General features: G+C 59.0%; 2 protein-coding genes across 12 annotated transcripts; one reads left to right on the forward strand and one right to left on the reverse strand.

Annotated features, from left to right (window-relative positions):
* Positions 1 to 4,312: 4,312 nt before the first annotated feature.
* Positions 4,313 to 12,040, reverse strand: CIPC (CLOCK interacting pacemaker). Of its 9 annotated transcripts, XM_088139646.1 has the most exons (6): positions 11,577 to 12,040; positions 9,670 to 9,794; positions 9,049 to 9,172; positions 6,713 to 6,928; positions 6,080 to 6,252; positions 4,313 to 5,804 (listed from the first exon to the last, which is right to left on the reverse strand). In XM_088139646.1, the coding sequence occupies exons 4-6, from the start codon at positions 6,906 to 6,908 to the stop codon at positions 4,941 to 4,943; spliced, it is 1,233 nt and encodes a 410-aa protein (XP_087995772.1). In that variant the 5' UTR covers positions 6,909 to 6,928; positions 9,049 to 9,172; positions 9,670 to 9,794; positions 11,577 to 12,040; the 3' UTR covers positions 4,313 to 4,940. The 9 variants fall into 9 exon arrangements, with proteins under 9 accessions (XP_087995772.1, XP_087995775.1, XP_087995771.1 ...); XM_088139649.1 differs by lacking the exon at positions 9,049 to 9,172; XM_088139645.1 differs by lacking the exon at positions 11,577 to 12,040 and having other exon boundaries at positions 9,670 to 11,570.
* A 701-nt stretch (positions 12,041 to 12,741) lies between these two features.
* ERCC1 (ERCC excision repair 1, endonuclease non-catalytic subunit) lies at positions 12,742 to 17,556 on the forward strand. Of its 3 annotated transcripts, XR_015795934.1 has the most exons (10): positions 13,003 to 13,271; positions 13,426 to 13,692; positions 14,213 to 14,316; positions 15,003 to 15,102; positions 15,460 to 15,536; positions 15,771 to 15,870; positions 16,072 to 16,143; positions 16,370 to 16,453; positions 16,580 to 16,648; positions 17,278 to 17,556. XR_015795934.1 is itself a non-coding variant. In XM_088139654.1 (9 exons), the coding sequence occupies exons 1-9, from the start codon at positions 12,791 to 12,793 to the stop codon at positions 17,329 to 17,331; spliced, it is 951 nt and encodes a 316-aa protein (XP_087995780.1). In that variant the 5' UTR covers positions 12,742 to 12,790; the 3' UTR covers positions 17,332 to 17,556. The 3 variants fall into 3 exon arrangements, 2 of the variants coding, with proteins under 2 accessions (XP_087995780.1, XP_087995779.1); XM_088139654.1 differs by lacking the exons at positions 13,003 to 13,271; positions 16,370 to 16,453 and adding an exon at positions 12,742 to 12,898; XM_088139653.1 differs by lacking the exon at positions 16,370 to 16,453 and having other exon boundaries at positions 13,005 to 13,271.
* The last annotated feature ends 43 nt before the right edge of the window (positions 17,557 to 17,599 follow it).

A 17,599-nucleotide genomic window follows, 5' to 3' on the forward strand; every position in this document is an offset into this window, starting at 1 on the left:
ACACAGGTTCACCAGGGGTCAACGTGGTGCTGAGGAACTGGGAAAGAGGGCGTCCCTTCCACCTGATGGACAGAGCAAAAGTCCCGAGAGGAGGGCAATCAGCGAAGTCCCCCTCTGAGAATCATCCCCAGAGACAGGAGCTCCCTTCTGGCAGCAGAAAGCCCAGCAGCACCCTGGAGGTGGGGAACCACCCGCCACACCCCCAAGTTCAGTTTCTACTCCCCAGAGGACATCGCCCAATGACAAGCAGCTGGGTTGAGATGCAGTGATGCTCACCCACTTGGCAAGAGGGTTTGACAGATTAATGGGCAAAGGACCATCAGTTCAAAAAGCTACATGGTACCCCCGCCCCCCACAAATTTTCCTTCATCTGTGAACATCCAATCATGCCTTTGCAGCTGCAACAGGTACCTGCTTCATTTTGATTAAGAAGCAGTCGGTCAGGTCTCGAGGGCAAGGGGAGTTGGGTGAATCCCGGTGCTCCCGGACTCTCTGAAAAATGAATCTCCTTAACTTGTGGCTCTTCCTGGCCATCATGTGCTGCGGCCCAGGCAAGATCCGCACCAAAGTTGGGAAAAAACTCTTTACCTTCAAAGAAATGGCACTGGGTTCCTTGTGCAGTTTCCCAGTCAGGCCCTGCCCACACCCAGCCTCTAGCACGGCAGGTTGAACTTCAGATCCCACGTCCTGGATCCACCTGCGGACACCCAGAGGCTCTGTCCTCCTGTCTCTACACCCGCCAGCATTTCACAGCTGCAACACCACACACCAGACTGCCCCTAACTCTTGGCAGCTGGGTGAGAGCGGGTGTGCAAACCCAGCTGCTGAAAGCGTTGCTCCTTGTTCTCATTGTGAAATAAGTTCATTTTGCCTGTGAGCGCCCTGGACTCGCAAGGGCTGATATGTTTGCTTTCCTGAAAAAGTTTTGGAGCAGCTGCAGATCCCGGGAGATGGTTCCAAACGTGTTTTCGCAGCCTCCCACAAGCAGCTGTGTTAGATTTCAACTCCCATCGCCCCACAAAAACTTCCCTGCTCTTCTGCAAAGGTTTGTTATCAAATGGCAGCAAAGAAAAGTACTGTTTGAATCATTAAAAAAACACAGATGCACCAGTGTTCCCTTTGGTCAAGATGCTGCATCCCCTGGATCGGAGCCTGCCCTGCTCCATAGGAAGAAGCCTTGGTTACGTGCACCCAAGGGGAGAATGTGGCCCGCAAGGATTGGCTGAGCAAGTCCAGCAGAGTGACAACATTCTTGTCCTTGTATTCAAACCGGTGGCCGAAGACTACTGAACAGATTATATTGGAGACAGCCTGGCTGAGGTAGAAGGTTGGGTCAAAGAGGGGCCCTGGGGAGAAGGAATAATTGCATTTACTTCTGGCATCGGATGCTTTGGTTTCCGAGCCCAGGGTGGCAATCTTCTGCTCTACCTCCCACATTTCTCCTGTATTGTACAAATGTTCCCCAGCCTCACTTTTGTTTTCATTAAAGAAGTAAAAATTAAGTGATGACATTCCATCACAGGTCATGCTTTCCTTCAAATGACCACTTCTGCATTTCGTGAGGACTAGAATTTCTGTCGGGTTTAACTTTCTCTAAACAGAAGGAAAAGAGAGCATCGACCCTGCTGTGAGCCAGAGAAAGAGGGAAGAGCATCAAGGAACCGTTGCTGTGCCTGCAGTTAGGGCAGGACCTGGTGTGAGGGGGAAATGGGCATTACCTGCTCGCGTTGGAATCATTCACCAGTTGGGTTCACACAGCGCCCTTAACTGGGTCCATTGTAGATCTCATGGCTGAATCTGCACCATACACTATACCTGATTGGTTTTAATCGTCTTTGTGTGTGTGTTTAATAGGGCAGCATCTTGTGAGGGTCCAGCTGGTTTGGTTAGTTCATGGTTCGGTGCCGGGTGAACCAAGAAAATGTGTTACTTCAGCTTAACAGCTTAAGTGTGCTGAATGAACACAATCGCTCTCCTGTCACTTTGACCATTCAGGCCTGAATTTCCGACATTCAAAGCACAAATGTTATGCACCTGGACCCATGTGCCAAAATCACACGTGCTCACTAACTTTTGGCTGGATCAGAATTGAATCCTCCCCCTGCTGCGGCTAAGCCAGCGTCCTCACGAGCTCACAGCCGAAAGGCCTGACCTGCACCTTCCGTTTTCTGCTGCGCCTCCACCAGGATCCGCTGGGCCTCCTCTCGGATCCGCTCGTCAATGGACCCCTTCCCCATCCAGAAGCTCCTCAAGGTGGTGAGAGAAGCGAGGGAGTTGCTTCCAACACGCCCCGTTGGTGGAAACAGTTCCTGGGAGGAGGAGAAAAGGTGCCTGGATGGCAGGGACATGACTGCCATCTGACCTCCTAGGGAAACACCCAGGTGTGGGAACAGCTCCCTGGCAGCTGAGAACCCGGGGAAAGGGCGAGCTGCTTCTTGGGCAAGAATCAGGCATGGCAAACGTCCCCACTTTCCCCTCCGAGGGGCTGGCTTGGCTTGAACGTGGGGTGGGCTTGATGGGACTGGGCGTTGGCGCTCCCAGCTCAGAGGGGGTCCAAGGAGATGCCCTGGGCCCCTCCCGTAATCCTCCAGGTCACATTTCTCTCCACTCCCCATTTTGCCTGGCTTTCCCCCGCCCCATTAACCAGCAACCACTCACCATATTCAGTGAAGGGAGCCCGTTGCACAAGGCAGCCAGGGATCTGGCCCTGCCCAGCCTTTGCACCTAGGCGGGGGGGTCGGCAGGAGCCACTGCTTCGGCCTGGAGACTCCAACGTGGGTGAGATAAACCAGCGTCTGGCTCAGTTTTGCTGGGAGGAGACCACAACCAGACGACCCCCAGGCTAGCACCTGCCGACAGATCCCCAAGGATTGTACTGACCCACCTAAGGGTTGTGTGAACATGGCTTGCACAAGACCCTTTTGCACGTACTTGGGCTTATTTACACCTCATGTAAGTAACATCCACGGTTTTGGTTTCCAAACGCGGTGCTGGAGCCCAGTAGTGTTTCGTGATGTGGGCTTTATGTCCTGAGCCTGGCGCTGCCCACTCGGCTGTCAAGGTCCCAAAGAACAGAGCTCCCTGGAGCACGAAGGGAGCTGCCCGCTCTCCCTCAGCTGCTTCCAGACTTGGGCCGAACCTTCTGGCCAACCCTCCCCTACCGTGACAGTAGCAAGTGCATTGTCATAAAATGTCTTGGGGGTCATCCAGCCCAGCCCAGGGCAGAAATCCCAGACCATCCTGGACTGAGGGCTGTCCAGCCTTGGTTTGAGAGCCTCCAGGGACGGAGCCACCACGACTTCAGGGGTCAGGCTGTTCCACTGCTTCGGAGCTCTCATGGCCAGGCAATTCCTCCCGAGCTCTGGTTCGGGTCTCCGTCTGTGAGCTTCCACCCAGTGATTCCTGCCCTGCCCTGCCCTGCCCTCGGGTGCCAGGGAGAACGAATCCACCCCCTTCCCCATGACATCCCTTCCCGCCCTGAAAGATGCTACCACGTCCTCCCTTAGCCTTTAACCTCTAACCACTCTCTGTTGTCTCTGAAGTACATTTCTCTTCTAACATTTTCTCTCTCATCTTGATGTTGTGTGGCCAATAGATGCTTTCATTATTGTCAACTCCCTGGAGTGGGCCTGCTGGGAGCAGGATAGAGGGGAATAATTTAGGAACATAAGGGATATAAAATCACCAGTCTAGCCAGAACTTTCTGCACTAATAAAATTGAGACTCTCAAGCTAATTTCATTTTCTTTGCTGTTGACATTGTCTAAGAGCTTCTTTCAACTTCTAGCCTATAGCGGTTTGATCTCCTTGTGGTCCCCAATCCAAGTCCTCATCTGGTCTCACCCTCATTAGTTTTATCAAGATCAGCCAAGCTTAGCCAGGTGAAGCACTTCATTCCACTTCTCCCCGTCTGGCCTCCCAAAGCACAGATGCATTAGCAAGGTTGCATAAAAAGTGACACGCTGTCTTTCTCTGCACGCTTCTCCAATGTTTGATGCTCACCAGTCAGTGCTGGCTTGGCATTTACATGACTTGCAGGTCCCTTGCCAGGAAGGCACCAGATGTGAGACACCAGCATTCTCCTTTAACTTCTACCAATACTTCCCCTGAGAAATGACGGAAATGGACACAGCTCCTGTTCTTACACTAAAAACCCGAGTGTGCAGCAGGCCCAGAAGATTCTGATGCTTCGGGGCACCCCAGCCCCACCGCCAACGGCTGTCCCGGAGCAGGGACCCAAGGAAGCTTCTCTGCGCTGCATTCATCACATGGCGCCATGACCCCCATGGCAATGGCAAAATACGACCACCAAATTGCATCCAGGTTTTTGCTTTATTAGATCCTGTTCTTGCCAACAGCAGAGCTGGCTTCTGGCGGAAGCATACTCCTGACCAGGCCAAAAGTGCACATGAAGTTTATCAGCAGAGGGCTGCTTTCCCCCCATGGGTGAGAGGGGGCCGCAGCATGATGCACCAACCCCACAGGGAGGAACCAGCTCCTTCAGGGCAGACGCCACAACAAGCGAGCCAGAACAGTCGCCAGCCGAGCGGCTGGGGGCTCATGCTGCCCCTTCTCTGGAGCAGCTCCCCCACTTCCCGCTGCTAGACAAACTCTCCGCTCTCTCCAGAGAAAGGCTCGCGGCCAACGCCAATCGACGCCCAGAACGGCTGCTGCTGCAGCTGCTTCTGAAACGCATTTCACCTCTTCCTTCCTCCCTGCCCCACTGGACTCTGCCCCTGCTAGGCCCCAACCTGGGGGTCAGAACAAACCAGCCAGGCTTCCTGCCCTGAGACGATTACTGCAGCGCAAGACATGGGGAGAGAAACGCCTTCAATGGCAGGGAAAGGCCAGGCAGGGCCCGGCAGCGTGGGCGGCCAGCTGGTGACTCCTTCAGAGAGAGAGAGATGCCCCTTTGCCCAGGGCACGAGCTGGGAGGGGCAGCTAAGGCAGAGCCGTGGGCAAGTCAGTGTCTCGGCCGAGGGCCAGGCCAGAGCCGGATGGGAGCTCCCCGGGCCTGGGCGGAAGAGGGCTCAAGGGCTGGGCTGCCAGATTCTGCTGCTGCCCCGAACAGGCCTGAGCGCCGGCCCCCTGGCTGGGCCAGTAGGCTGCAGAGCGGTCAATGGCGTCCTGGAGGCGAGCCCACACACGCGAGTCATTGCTCTGGACAGCCTCGCACAAGAGCTGGGCATGTTCCCGCAGCTCAGCCAGATCCCGCTGGGTGCCGCTGTTCTGCCGGAGCAGCTCCTTGGTCCGCAGCGTGATGCCCAGGAGCCCTGACTTGCGCAGGACTTCCACGGTGTTGTGCAAGCGGCGCTGCCTGCCAAGGCTGCTGCCCCCCAGCCTCTTGGAGGCCTTGAAAGCCACCCTGCCCTCGCCTAGGTCTAGTCCAGCGCAGGATGGCAGAATGGGCCGAGCAGGCACCTCTGGGCCCCGAAGGGCAGAGGCTTGTGGGCTGGTGGGTGGCTCTTCTTGCAGCTTCTCGTGCCTGTCCTTTGTGGTGGGGGAGCCAGGAGACGCCCGGTCCTCCCCCACGCAGAACAGCCTGTCCTTACTGGTGTCTCCCACCGGGCTGGGCGCTTCCCCAGCCTGCAGGCCATGGCCCGGGTGAGGAGCGATTCTGGGGTAAGTGCCAAGGGTGGGGAAGCGGGTCTCCTTGGCAGAGAGCTTCTGGCTGGGGAGCAGGGGCTTCAGGGAGGCCATGGGGTCCTGTATGAGGAAGATGTGGGCTGCAGAACTGTGGGCACTCTCCAGGGGGCGCTGGCTGCTCCAGGCCAGGAACGGGGCCGTTGGGGACACTCCCAGGGTCTGCAAGAGAGCGAGAGGGCAAGAGATCAGAAGGGGACTCCTCCCTGGACCAGGCCCCCTCCCAGCCCCCCCCATCCAACAGCCATTCCTCAGATCTGCAAGACTCCTGCAGGTAAGGGAGCCTGTGCGGAGCTCCCCCCATCGATCGGGCCCGCCTTAGGACAGGGACCTGGGCACCAAACGCACCGATAGGAGGCTGAGCGGGATGGCCAGACCGGGGCTGCGTGGCTGGGGAGGGGAGGGCTGTGGCCCAGATGGCCAGCAGCACAGGCTACCTGTTTGAGGATAACATTTTTGACTAGGTAAACGGGAGCGAGGCTGGGAAAGGTGCTGCCCATGAGCCCCCCCATCGCCTTCTGCAACTTGGCTGGCCACGGGGGCAAAGGAGAGGCGGGCTGGTCCTCAGCATCCGTCTGCTCGATGGCGCTCAGGTACTCCGAGCTCTCATCTGCAGAGACAGACAAGGAGGGAAGCGGGTCAACGACAACAGGAGCAAAACTGGGCGGTTCTCGCCACAAACGTTTGCGTGTGCACCGGCTCCTGCCACTGGTTCTTGGCCATGGAGCCACCTCGGGGCTGCAAATCCTGCAGCGTAGCCCACGCTACACGAAGCAGCTTCGAGAAGGGCTTGCGCCAAGCTTCGTCCCCCATTAAGCAGGTTGCCCTTCTGCTCCCGCTGACAATCCCACCCTCCTCATCCTCCCCCCCTCCACCCAGGGCCCAACACGAGTGCAGAGCATGCAGCTCTAACACTTAAGCCACAATACAGCATTCAGCTGAACCATCCCCTGGCCAACTGATCCCCCCCACTGGGATAGGCAGTGACCCTGGGCCGCCGCCCCCCAGCAAGGGAATTACTACAGCAAGCCAGCCACCCCCCACCCTGCATTTACGGTGAGGCTCTCTACCTGAAAATCCAGAGTCCTTTTCCCCTTCGCTCACTGGGTGGCTGGGCTTGCGGGTGCCATTATGGGTGGCCCTTTCCATCCTCTCAGGCCGCCCCACGTGGCAGCCCCACTTTGAACGTAGTCTGACTGAGGGGCTCATCTTCTCCTCTGTAGACCGAGAAGAGGGGACCGAGGAGGAGGGCTCACTGGAAGGCATGGCCGCTCTTCTCCGCAGTCCTGTAAGATGGGCAAAAAATGGGTTAGGAAAGGGCACAGAACAGAGTCACAAAACCCCATGAACCCCCAGAAAGTGACACCGGTAGCCCCCGCAGCCCGCCAAACGTGGGTGGCTTTCAGCTCACCTTCTACACCTGCTGCGCCCAGCACGCCCCACCCTCTGGCATGCCAAGCACCTGGCTAAGGACAGGGCTGAGACAGCCACAGGTCAATATAATGGGGCCCCACCCCCAAGAGACCCCCAGCTCAAGGACAGGCATCCTGGGCAGGCACCGCATGTGGCAGAAAAGAGCAACAACCCAAAAGGGCAGAGGGGAGAAGCCTCAAGGACGCCGCTAGTCGGGGGGGGGGGGGGGGAGGCTCAGCCAAGAGGGAGCTAAGTCCCTGCTCCACCCCAGGCAAAGGAGAAGGAGGGGCTGGGGAAAGAGCGCCCCGACGTCGGGGAACCCAAGCCACTGGAGCGCTGCCCCCCGGCCCCGCACGAGGCCAGCAGGGCCGATTCCCCCAGAACTGCCTGCCCCAGCCACCTTCCGTGAGTGCTGCGGGGGAGGGGGGGGCTGCACGTGGCACGGAGGGGGCCTCGCCCGCGCCTGGCCGGGGGGCCTCCAGTTAAGAGGAGGACCTTCCTTCCCACCGAAGAAGCCGAAGCCAAATCCGGGTAGCGGGGCACGCGCGCCCGTGAACCCACCAAGGCCGCCCCCGCCTGCTGGAACCGGAGGCCCGCCGGGCCAGCTGCGTGCTCTGGCGGGCGGGGCCTGGCGCACCCGGCCCGCCACGTGCCGGCGCCCCGGGCGGGGGGCGGCCTCTCGCGCCGCTCTTGCGTAAGGAGGCGGCAGCCGCTCGGCCCGAGGGTGGAGGCTCGCCGGCGGGGGCCGCTCCTTCGCGTTCCTCCAGGGCGGGAGGGCCCAGGCCCCTGACGGCCGGGCCGGGCCGGGCGCCAAGCCGCGCGCTGCCTCCTCCCCACCGCGGAGGCCCCCGCCGGACGTGCGCTGCCTTCGCGCAGCAGCACCGGCTTCCCCGCGGGGCACCCGACGCCTCCCGTACGCGGCTCCCCCCCGCCGTCACCAGCTCGGACAGGCAGGACGCGCACGGGGAACAGCGCAGCCCGGAGCACGCCGGGGCTTCCCCCGCGGGCGGAAGGCGGCCGCCGCACCCGGCGAGCGCGGGCGTCCCTCGGCCCCCCAGGGCGCCCCGCGGTGGCAGGCGCGCAGGCGGCTCAGCACACCTGCGCGGGTCCAAGCCCGCCGAGCAGGCCCGGCCCGCTCAGCCCCGCACGCCGGCCACGGGCCGCTCCGGCCCTGCGGCGCGCAGCCACCGGGCACGAAGGCTCCGAGCTGCCCCCCCACCCGCCACTCCCAGAACGCTTCTGCCCCCGCGTGTCCTCGGCGCCCTGGACGCGGGTCGCAGAGCACCGCCCGATCTGCCCGCTCAGCCCTCCGTCTGCCGGGCGCCCAGCTGCGCCCCGCAGCAGCTCCCCGGTCCCCTCCCCAGTCAGCTTGCTGGCCACGTGCCTGCTTACACGGGCCCCTTCTCGCGGGGGGAGGGGAGGGGAGGGAGGCCGGGTGGCGGACCGGCCGCGCCGCCCTCCTGCGGCCGCGCCAGATTACGTAACAGCGCAGCATGTTCCCAGCGCCTCGAGAGCGAGGCGCGCCTGCACGCCCTGCTCGGAGCCGGGGCGGCCCTTCGGTGGGCGGCGTGAGCGCACGCTGCGAGGAGAGAGGCGAGGAAGAGGGCCGCGAGCCGAACCGGAGGGCCCGCTTTCCCGCGACCGTCTCTGCCCTGCTTTAATCCCCAAACAGGGGAAAGGAAGAGGACGCAGCCCAGCGCCGGTGACCAAAAGAATCCACGGCCAGAGACAGCCCAGCCGATCTTCCCCCACACCCCCTTCCCCGCAGACACGCCAAAGGTGCTTGGGACCACCCGACGACGACTTCTGGCGCACGGAGCCGAGCTGCAAACACGGCTCATCTGTGCGGAGCGCGCCGTTCGTCGCCTGAATGCGTCCAGAGGCAGGTGCGGGGCGGGTGGCTCTCCCCAGTGCCCCGGGCAGGCTTTCCCTTTCTGGGCCCACTCACCATCCCCACCCCGCTCCAAAGCTGGAAAAGCAAGATCCAACCCACATTTGCAGCAACCCCCGCAGTGTTCCTCAAAGACTGGGAATTCTGCCAGCTTTCCAGGGCGCCACAGAGGGTGGTGTCACCAGCATTTGCCATGTATCCATGCTACTGAGTCTCCCATAAATGACTTTAAAACAATGGAAGAAAGAAACGGTAAGTAGAACTTTCACCCATTGCCCACCTTTTAGGCCTGATGCCTAGGGGTGAAAGCAGCAACCACCGAGCAGAGCTGCTGAGGGCCCCAAAGGCACAGCAAGCTGAGCACATTTGGCCGCCTCTGTTAGCTGCCCCTCACAGTCTTGTGAAACAAGCTGCTGTTATTCCAACAGAAAGCAAGCAAGATTGGTGATTAATCTACAGCCTGTGGCTGAAGTAAGCCCCCCCAGCTGATCCCTCCTCCCATAAGTGCTGGACTAAATAGCCATCATCTGTATCGTCTGAGGTAACCGAAAGCCGAAGCTAACTTCTGCTAGCAGCACAAGGCACACGTTTGTCTTTGAAACTCAGGGAGGGGGGAGAAATAGTTCTAGACAGACTCAGGGCTCTTAGTTAGCTTATCGGTGGCAGCCTGCCTATCCCCCTTCCCCCGGATTAATCTGCCCTTCTGCCAGCAGCTGCACATACCTGCTGAATGGGGCAGCTCGTCCAGCGAGAGAAAGCTCTCTGAGGGTTTCTCCACCTTCACCTGTGGGCTCAGTTCTCCTCCACAGCAGCGGAGACAGCAAGAAATAATCTTTCTTTCACCATAACTGGATGCAGGGAGACGGAGAAGGACAAGTGGGGAGGGAGGGAGGGGCTGGCTGGCAAATGGAAGAGAAGCACCCACCCTCTCAGGCACACACAGATCACGCCAGAGACTTCCAGCCCTCTGAATATGGAAGGGGCTCAGAAGTGCTTCCTCACATGGAGCGCCATGCTCTCACACACCCAGCTGGAGGCAGGGATGCAGAGAGCTCTCCATTCATCACACGATCCACCACACCACACCTCCTGCAAGACCGAGGAGAGGCAGGTGTGCTACATCATACAAGTGGCAGGTGTGCATGCGCGCATGCGCACACACACACAGAGGATTGGGAGACTTCCTTCCTTCCTTCCTTCCTTCCTTCCTTCCTTCCTTCCTTCCTTCCTTCCTTCCTTCCTTCCTTCCTAATGCTCCAAACATGGGGATCATTTCTGCCTCTGGCCAAACCACTTTAATAAGCTTTGCAACCTGTCTGGTCAGTGGGATAAAAGTATGTCTGTACCTGCCATCACACCAGAAGATCCCCTCCCTTCAGCCGCCTTAGCTGCCCAATTCTAGGCCAAAAGAAGATGGGGAACCCAAGAGGGTGCCAACTGGCCCCAGTTAAACTGAGCACAGGCCCCCAAGATTTCCAGCTGCTCAGGTGGACACTCCTGCATGTTTGTGGCCAGCCCAAAATGGTTCCAGAGACCAAAGGCTGGGAAAAGCTCTGGGAACCAACAAGACAGACTTGGGAGATCCACAAGAATCTTAGAAACAGTAACTTTTAGGCAAAAAGCAACAACACAGTCCAGCCCAACGGCCCCTTTTTCTTTTCTTGCCAGGAGAGTCCTCCAAGTGCGCCTCCACAGATGACTCCGCTTCACTCACCTCCCCCCAGGATGAAGCAACCAGGGCACCTAGAAACCCGGCAGCAGGAGTGCATTCCTACCACTCCTGCTCAACCAGGTTGCAAGGCCAAACATGGGCCGAAACTCTACTTCTGTCATTCCGCTCGAGCCCGTCCAAACACTGCACAATCGTGATAGCCGCAGCAGGTGGGAATGCTGCTGTCCCCGGGACTCAGCTCTCTGCCTTTCGGTCCCTCCCTGGAGCAGCCCACAAAGAGGGGATGCCTGAACAAAGCAGCCCCCCCCACGACACCAGGCGGGCACGAGGGTGTAAGGAAGCGCTCTTCCGAGCAAATGCCCTCCACCCCCCCGCGGCTGCAGAGATTTGAGGCCCCTTCCCTTCAAGAGACGCCGCCCCGTGCCAAATCACAGCGCCTGCCAGGTGAAAGCGTGGGCACCCGCCTTTTGCAGCGCTGGGCACAGCACAGCCCGGGCATCACCAAGGGCCCCTTAACCAGCGGGGAAACCTCCGCATCCCCTTGCCCGAACGAAGGCCGGCAGCCCAACCGGCGACGCCGCTCCGCTCTTCCCCAGGGCGACCTCCGGGGACCCAGCCGCAGCGCGGTGGGCGGCCGAGGCGAAGCCAAGCGCGGCTCGCGTAGGCGCCCGCCGGCCTGGGCGTCGGGGCCGAGCCTCCGCCGGCAGAAGGGACTGCTCCCGGGGGGGTTATCGGAAGACCCAGCGGACGAGGGGGAGGACGAAGGGCCGGCCACGCCGCCTCCCCTCCGGCCACTGCCCGCCGCCAAGGGCCCCGGGGGAGGGCGCCCGGCTCCTTCGGCCTCCGGCGCCGAGAGGACGCCCCCGCCCGAAAAGCCCCGGGCCCCGCGGCGCGCCGCAGCGGGGAGAGAGGGGCCCTGCCCGCGTGGCAGGCGGGCGGAGGGCGCCGCGCAGCCTACCTGCTCCTTCCGCGCGGCCGGGCCAGGCGAGGGCCGCGCAGCCACGCCCCCGCGTGAGCGGCACCGCGGCGGCCAATGGGCTGCTCCCTCGCCCGGGCGGGGGCGGGCGCTGGCGCGCCGGCCACGTGCAGAGCGAGGCGCCCGGTGCGCGGCCACGTGAGGGGCGGGCCCCGTGCGGGGGAGGGGCGGGCGGTGCGCGGAGCTCCCGCGTGAGCCTGGGCGAGCCGGCGGTTCCCAGGCCAGCGCGGGCTCCGACGCCCCGCCGGAACCGCTGCTGCTCCGGCCCGTTCGCGAGCGCCTCTCGGGGGAGCGGCCCGCCTGTGGCTCCTTCTCGGGGGCGGGCGGGCGGCCGCGACTCCGCTGCCCCGCCCACGGGTGCTTCTCGCACCGACGGGAGCGAGGGCCGCAGCCTAACGGGGCCCGAAGGCGGTAACCTTCGCACGGCGGAAGCGCGATTTTATTGTAAATTCCTGGATCGTCGCGGGCCGCGCAGAGCCGCCGCCCCTTCCGGCGGAAGGACCAGCAAGGCCGTGCGGCTAGAGCGGCGCGGCGGCCGCCCGAGGAGCGCTCTCGGGCCGGGAGCCGCTTCCCGCCCACGGCGCAGGCCCCGCCCGGCGGAGAACGCAGGAGGGGAAATGTCGGGTCTACGATGTTCAAACTCGAACACAGACAAATCTCTTGAAACCCAAAGCAGATTCTGAAAAGATTTCGTTTATTGGAGGATACGTGCAGCTCTAAGCCAAGCGTTGCTGAAACTGAAGCCCGCGTAATTTCCCCACTACTTTTGCCCCCCGCCCCCCTTCGCTCTGGGCGCCACTTTTGGTTCTCACAGAGGCGTGACCTTGTGCGTTCCTACCCCTGATAACAAACACGTCTTCCTCCTGGCCTTCAAGCTTCCTCCGGCTCTTTCACTCCCCCCTCCCCAGTGGGAATGGCAGAATCAAAGCAAGCTGAGAAAACATTCCCTAAAATCAAAGTATACAAATGGCATTTACTATACTAATAAACCAGTCCTCTAGTTGACATATATTTTGATTGCTGCAGATTCTGACATGAAACCATAGAGCCCCGATCGCCAGAGCGCCGCGGCCGAAGCGAGGTGGCCTGAGCCTGCCCGGGGACTTGAGGCGGTGCGCATGTGCCTGGCAGGTGAGCCCCTCATTGGTCCCGCACCCTCCAACCGGGACGCGGGGTGGGTATTGCCCTCCGTCGCCATGGAGACTGGCGGGGACGGGGCTCCGTCGCGAGGGCCTCCTCGGGCTTCCGGGGGACCGGCCGCGCCCGCGCTCCCCCCCCCGGGCCTCGACCGGAAGCTCTGCACGGTAATCAGAGGCTGTGCGTCGACGCGAGGAGCTCGAGCGCCGCCCGCTGTTCAGCTGCCTCCTCCAAGGCAGCTGGCAGGCGGAAATTCTACCGGTAAAGCTCCCCGTTGGATTCCACGAGCTTCGCCGGTGGAACAACGCCTGCTGCGGCAAGGACGCGCGTGGGGTTTCCAGGCGGGGGATGCCGCTTGAGCCCGCTCGTCCGCCCGTTTCCGCCCCGCGGCCGGCGGGCTCCCCCGGGGAGGCGGGCAGGCCGCGCTTTCGCTCCTGCAGCAGACGCGGCCCGCGGGGCTTTTCCCGCCCTCCATTTGCGTCCGCGCCCGAGGGGAGGCTCGCCGAGAAGACGCGGGAAGAGGCCGAGGTCGCGGCCCCGGTGAGGGAGGGGCCTCGGTCCCGCTTGCGCACGCGCTGGATAGCCTTCGCTGGGCGCTGCGGGGGGCTCCCTCCTCCCGTTGCCCCCAGCAACGCCCTCGGCGCCTGCTCCTTCCGCGGCGGGGATCTGACGCCCCCTCCCCTTCCATCCCCAGGTGCAGCCCCTCTTCGAGCCCGCTCCGGCAGCCGCAGCAGCAGCAGCGCCCGAGGCCCCGGCTGCGTCCGGGGGGGCTTCCTACGCGGGCTGCGTTGCTGGGCACGCCGGCGCCGGCTCCGCGGTGGCGGCAGCAGCGGCCCCCCCGCGGGACCAGGACGGGAGTGCCGGGCCTGCCGGGAGCGCAGCGGAAGACAGAGGCTCCCCCTTGAACCCAGCGCCCAAAGCGGGGGCCAAGCACAGCAGTATTATTGTCAGCCCCCGGCAGGTGAGAGGAAACAGGCAGGCCAGCAGGGAACGCCCCTGGTCGGTCTCCCATTTTGACAGTTGGTGCTGCTCGGCTTGGCAGCCACCAGGCCAGTCCTTCAAGGCAAGCTGTGGTGGTAGGACTGGGCACAGCTACCCTGTTCCTGGCTGACCACCTCGATCGGCTTTCCCCAGCCTGGGCACTCTTCAGATGTGCAGACTTAATCTCCCAGCATCCCCCACACAGCGTAGCCACTGCTGGCAATTCTGGGAATTGGCCTTTCTGTCGGGCCCGGCCTGTCACCGACTCCCATCCCTCCCCATTTTTCAGCAGAAGGCACTGCCTGTTTCTGTTTTGATCGGATACTTCCACGTTCTACAGGGATGCCTGGAGAGTGTTACTCCCATGCCTCGGTGACGCTTTTAAGGTGCAACTCTAGCTTCTTGCCTTGCTCCATAGAAGCGAGCTGCCTGGCTGCTTCTGTGACCACAGGCAGGTTGAAAGCCCTCCCCAGTGACCCTGGATTCTCTTCTGCCCTCAGAGGGGGAACCCCATTCTGAAGTTTGTCCGCAACGTGCCGTGGGAGTTCGGTGAAGTTGTCCCAGACTACGTGTTAGGCCAGAGCACGTGTGCCCTTTTCTTAAGGTAAGGAGAGAGAGCCCAGATTCACATCCACCACAGGCTCTTCACGTAGCTGGTTTTGTCTCAAACAGATTGGCCGAGTGGGCTCTGGAACTCCCTCTATCAGGGAAAGTGTTTTTATAATGTAAGTATAAATGTAGTTAGGTATATAGTAATATCTGTTTTGAATGCAAGCTTTTTTCTGTTGCTGATTGAAACATGGGAGCAATTTTTGCCAGAAGCAGAGAACCTATGTATGTTCACAATTCAAAAGGAACCCTTATCCTGGTGCTTATTCCTTTTCTGAAAATCACACAATACTGCAAGGGAAACCATCTGACATCACGTTAGGTAGCAGCTTCTTATTCAGGTCCAAAATCCTGTGTCCCCCTTGGTACAAGCTGAATGCTCCCCATTCTTTTGTTGAGTTTTCCTTTGAGCGTATAAGATTGTTTCTACACGTTCCATGATGAGGGCTAATGCAGTTTGCAGCCTGAAAGGCAATATCCTGTTTTAGCCATATTGCGATATAAAAGATTTGCACTTCATACCGCAAAATCCAATGGAGACAGGAATCAGGTCATTTTTTTCAATCATCATTGCAGCCATTTAAGTTTCAATATTTGCGCCTTGAAGTTTGGTAAACCCAAATCTTATGGCTGTTTTCACTTTGAAAAGGGCAAACTCTGTTCTGACTTTTCCCCTTGTAGCCTCCGGTACCACAACCTGAATCCCAGTTACATCCATGAGCGGCTGCGCAACTTGGGGAAGACGTATCTGCTGCGCGTGCTCCTGCTTCAAGTTGATGTGGTGAGACACAGCTCCCCCCCAAGACAACTTCACTTCCTTCCTGCCTTGAGCGACCAATTCTGCGCATTTCCTTGACCCCGTGTTCGTTTCTTAGCCAGTGGTCCACTAACAAAGTCAGGAGCATGACTCTTCTGCTCATTCTCTGTGACTGCTGAGAATTCAGTAGATAGCAACTGCTGGGATGGAATGCGGAGGGGGGCATTGCATGGAGAGATGCTGGGAAGCATGATCCTTTGCTCTGGGCCATCCTGAAGGCACACTGTCCCTTTCTGCATTCCCTGCCTCGTCATTCTGAGGAATGCCCCACCTTCCAAGCCTGGCTGCCTTAGTTGCCAATTACTTTCTCATTTCCTTCAGAAAGACCCCCACCAGGCAGTCAAGGAGCTGGCCAAGATCTGCATCCTTGCTGACTGCACTCTCATCCTGGCTTGGAGGTAAGACCCGACGCTGGGCTGGGTGGGAGAGACCTGGTTATGGAAGTCTCCTGCAAGGGGGAAGCTCTAGAAATCAAGTTTCTGCTTTAAATTTTCCTTAAGGCAAGCTCACATATAAAGCCATGGCTAGACTTTCTCCAAGAAAAACCACCCTTATAAATGCAGGGTACAGAGGTAGATCTCCTGACTTTTTACAGTGGTTTTCTGATCCTGGCCCCTGTCCCCCACCCTTAGCCCAGAGGAAGCCGGCCGCTACTTGGAGACATACAAGGCCTATGAGCAGAAGCCAGCTGATCTGCTGAAGGAGAAAGTGGAGCAGGACTACCTCTCACGGGTATGGCCTTTTCCCACTGGCTGTTCAGCAAAGAGGGGCAGAGGCTGCCCAGGACACTCTAGGAACCTTCCCAGCCCTGCGTGCTGGCTAGAAGCTGCGTTGCCTTGCATAGCTACCCCCTACCCCCCAAGATTTTTCTTAAGCAACAAGCCAGTTTCTGCAAAACATGGCCTGGTGCTGCAGCTGCTTTGTCTCTCCCAGGTGACCGACTGTCTGACTAGCGTGAAGTCCGTGAACAGAACGGATGCACTGAGCCTGCTGTCCACGTTTGGAGTGAGCCATTTCTCTGTGCTGCGGTTGGGCAAATACGGATTCAGTGCTTTGACAGCAATGTTTCCCTGTAACGTACAAGCCGGAAGGGGTCGTCTGTGGCCTCCCAGAAGCTGTTTTACTCCAATTCCCATCAGCCCTAACCAGTGTGGCAAAAGGGGGAGGGATGGGACTTGTGGTTCAGCAATATTTATTTGTTTATTTGTTTATTTTTATTCAATTTATATAGCTGCCCATCTCAGACCAGTGACTGTATTTTAAGGACCCCCTCTTGTCCTTTGCTGTCAAGCTTTCTCCTTGACTCCCAGAAGGGGTGGGTTTCTTCTCTGCTTGAGGGCATCACCTGGTTTTGGATAGGCCTGATGCTTGCTAATGCACTCAAACCATCCCACTTTCCTGGCTGTCCTTAATTGTAAGACCCTCTGTTGTTACTTTGCAGTCACTAGCCAGCATTGTCCAGGCTTCCAAGGAGGACCTTTCCCTGTGCCCTGGAATTGGGCCTCAAAAGGTGAGTGCAGGCGGTTGCCCCAAGCCCTTTAATCCATCAGCTGGCACAACGGAAGAGAACACTTTCCCATCTTTCATAACTAGGGGCTCCCATTTTCTAACCTAAGGAGAACCAAGTCTCTTGGTTCTCTTGGTCTCTCCTCCTCCTCCTCCTCCTTAGTAATGTTTTAATTTAAGGTTTTATGTGTTTATATATTTTATGTTCTAATGTTTATTGTGAATCGCCCAGAGTTCCCCCATTGGGGGAGATGGGTGGCTTAGACGGGAGATGGGTGGCTTCCAGAGACGGGAGAGCAACTGAGATGTGGCCATTTCAGTTCGGGGAGCCAAACACAATGGTAGTCCAGCCGTGATATTGCTGGACAATCTTGCAGTTTGAGTCTCTGTGTCTGGAGGATGCCTGCCACAGGAAGAATTTGCAGTCAGTCTGAAAAGGCTTTCAATGGGAACAGCCAGAGTCACCCTCTGGGGGAGATGGGTGGCATATAAATTTAATAATAAATAAGATAAACACCTGGAATTTTATAAAGGGGAAAACAGGCTAGGCTTTTGGAGTTTGGACTTCACAAGGCATCTGGACATCTCCCAAATGCACCTGCCTCCAATTTTCACTTGTACTTTTCTTTCTAGGCTAAGAGGCTCTTTGACATCCTTCATGAACCATTTCTGAAAGCACCCAAGTGAGGAGGGGCCTCCAAGAGTAGAAGACAAGGGACAAAAGATGGTGTGCAGACACTCACGTGCAAATGTTTGTGAGGACTGCCAGCATCGAATCACCTTCTTCCCTCAACCCTTCTGGAAGCCGTGCAACACAGCTCTCTCAGAGGATAAATGAAGCCTTATTTTGCTATGTGATTCGTCACTTCACAATACAGGCACGTGGGCAATAAAACATCAAGTGGGAAAAAACGATGCAGCTGCTTGTTTTTAAGGGGAGAAATTAGCAGAGAAA

The sequence above is a fragment of the Python bivittatus genome, unplaced genomic scaffold, assembly GCF_059951505.1.
Source record: "Python bivittatus isolate LINGU-HERP-01145 unplaced genomic scaffold, Pbiv_v1 ctg000310_np1212, whole genome shotgun sequence".
In the NCBI taxonomy this organism is placed as follows: domain Eukaryota; kingdom Metazoa; phylum Chordata; class Lepidosauria; order Squamata; family Pythonidae; genus Python; species Python bivittatus.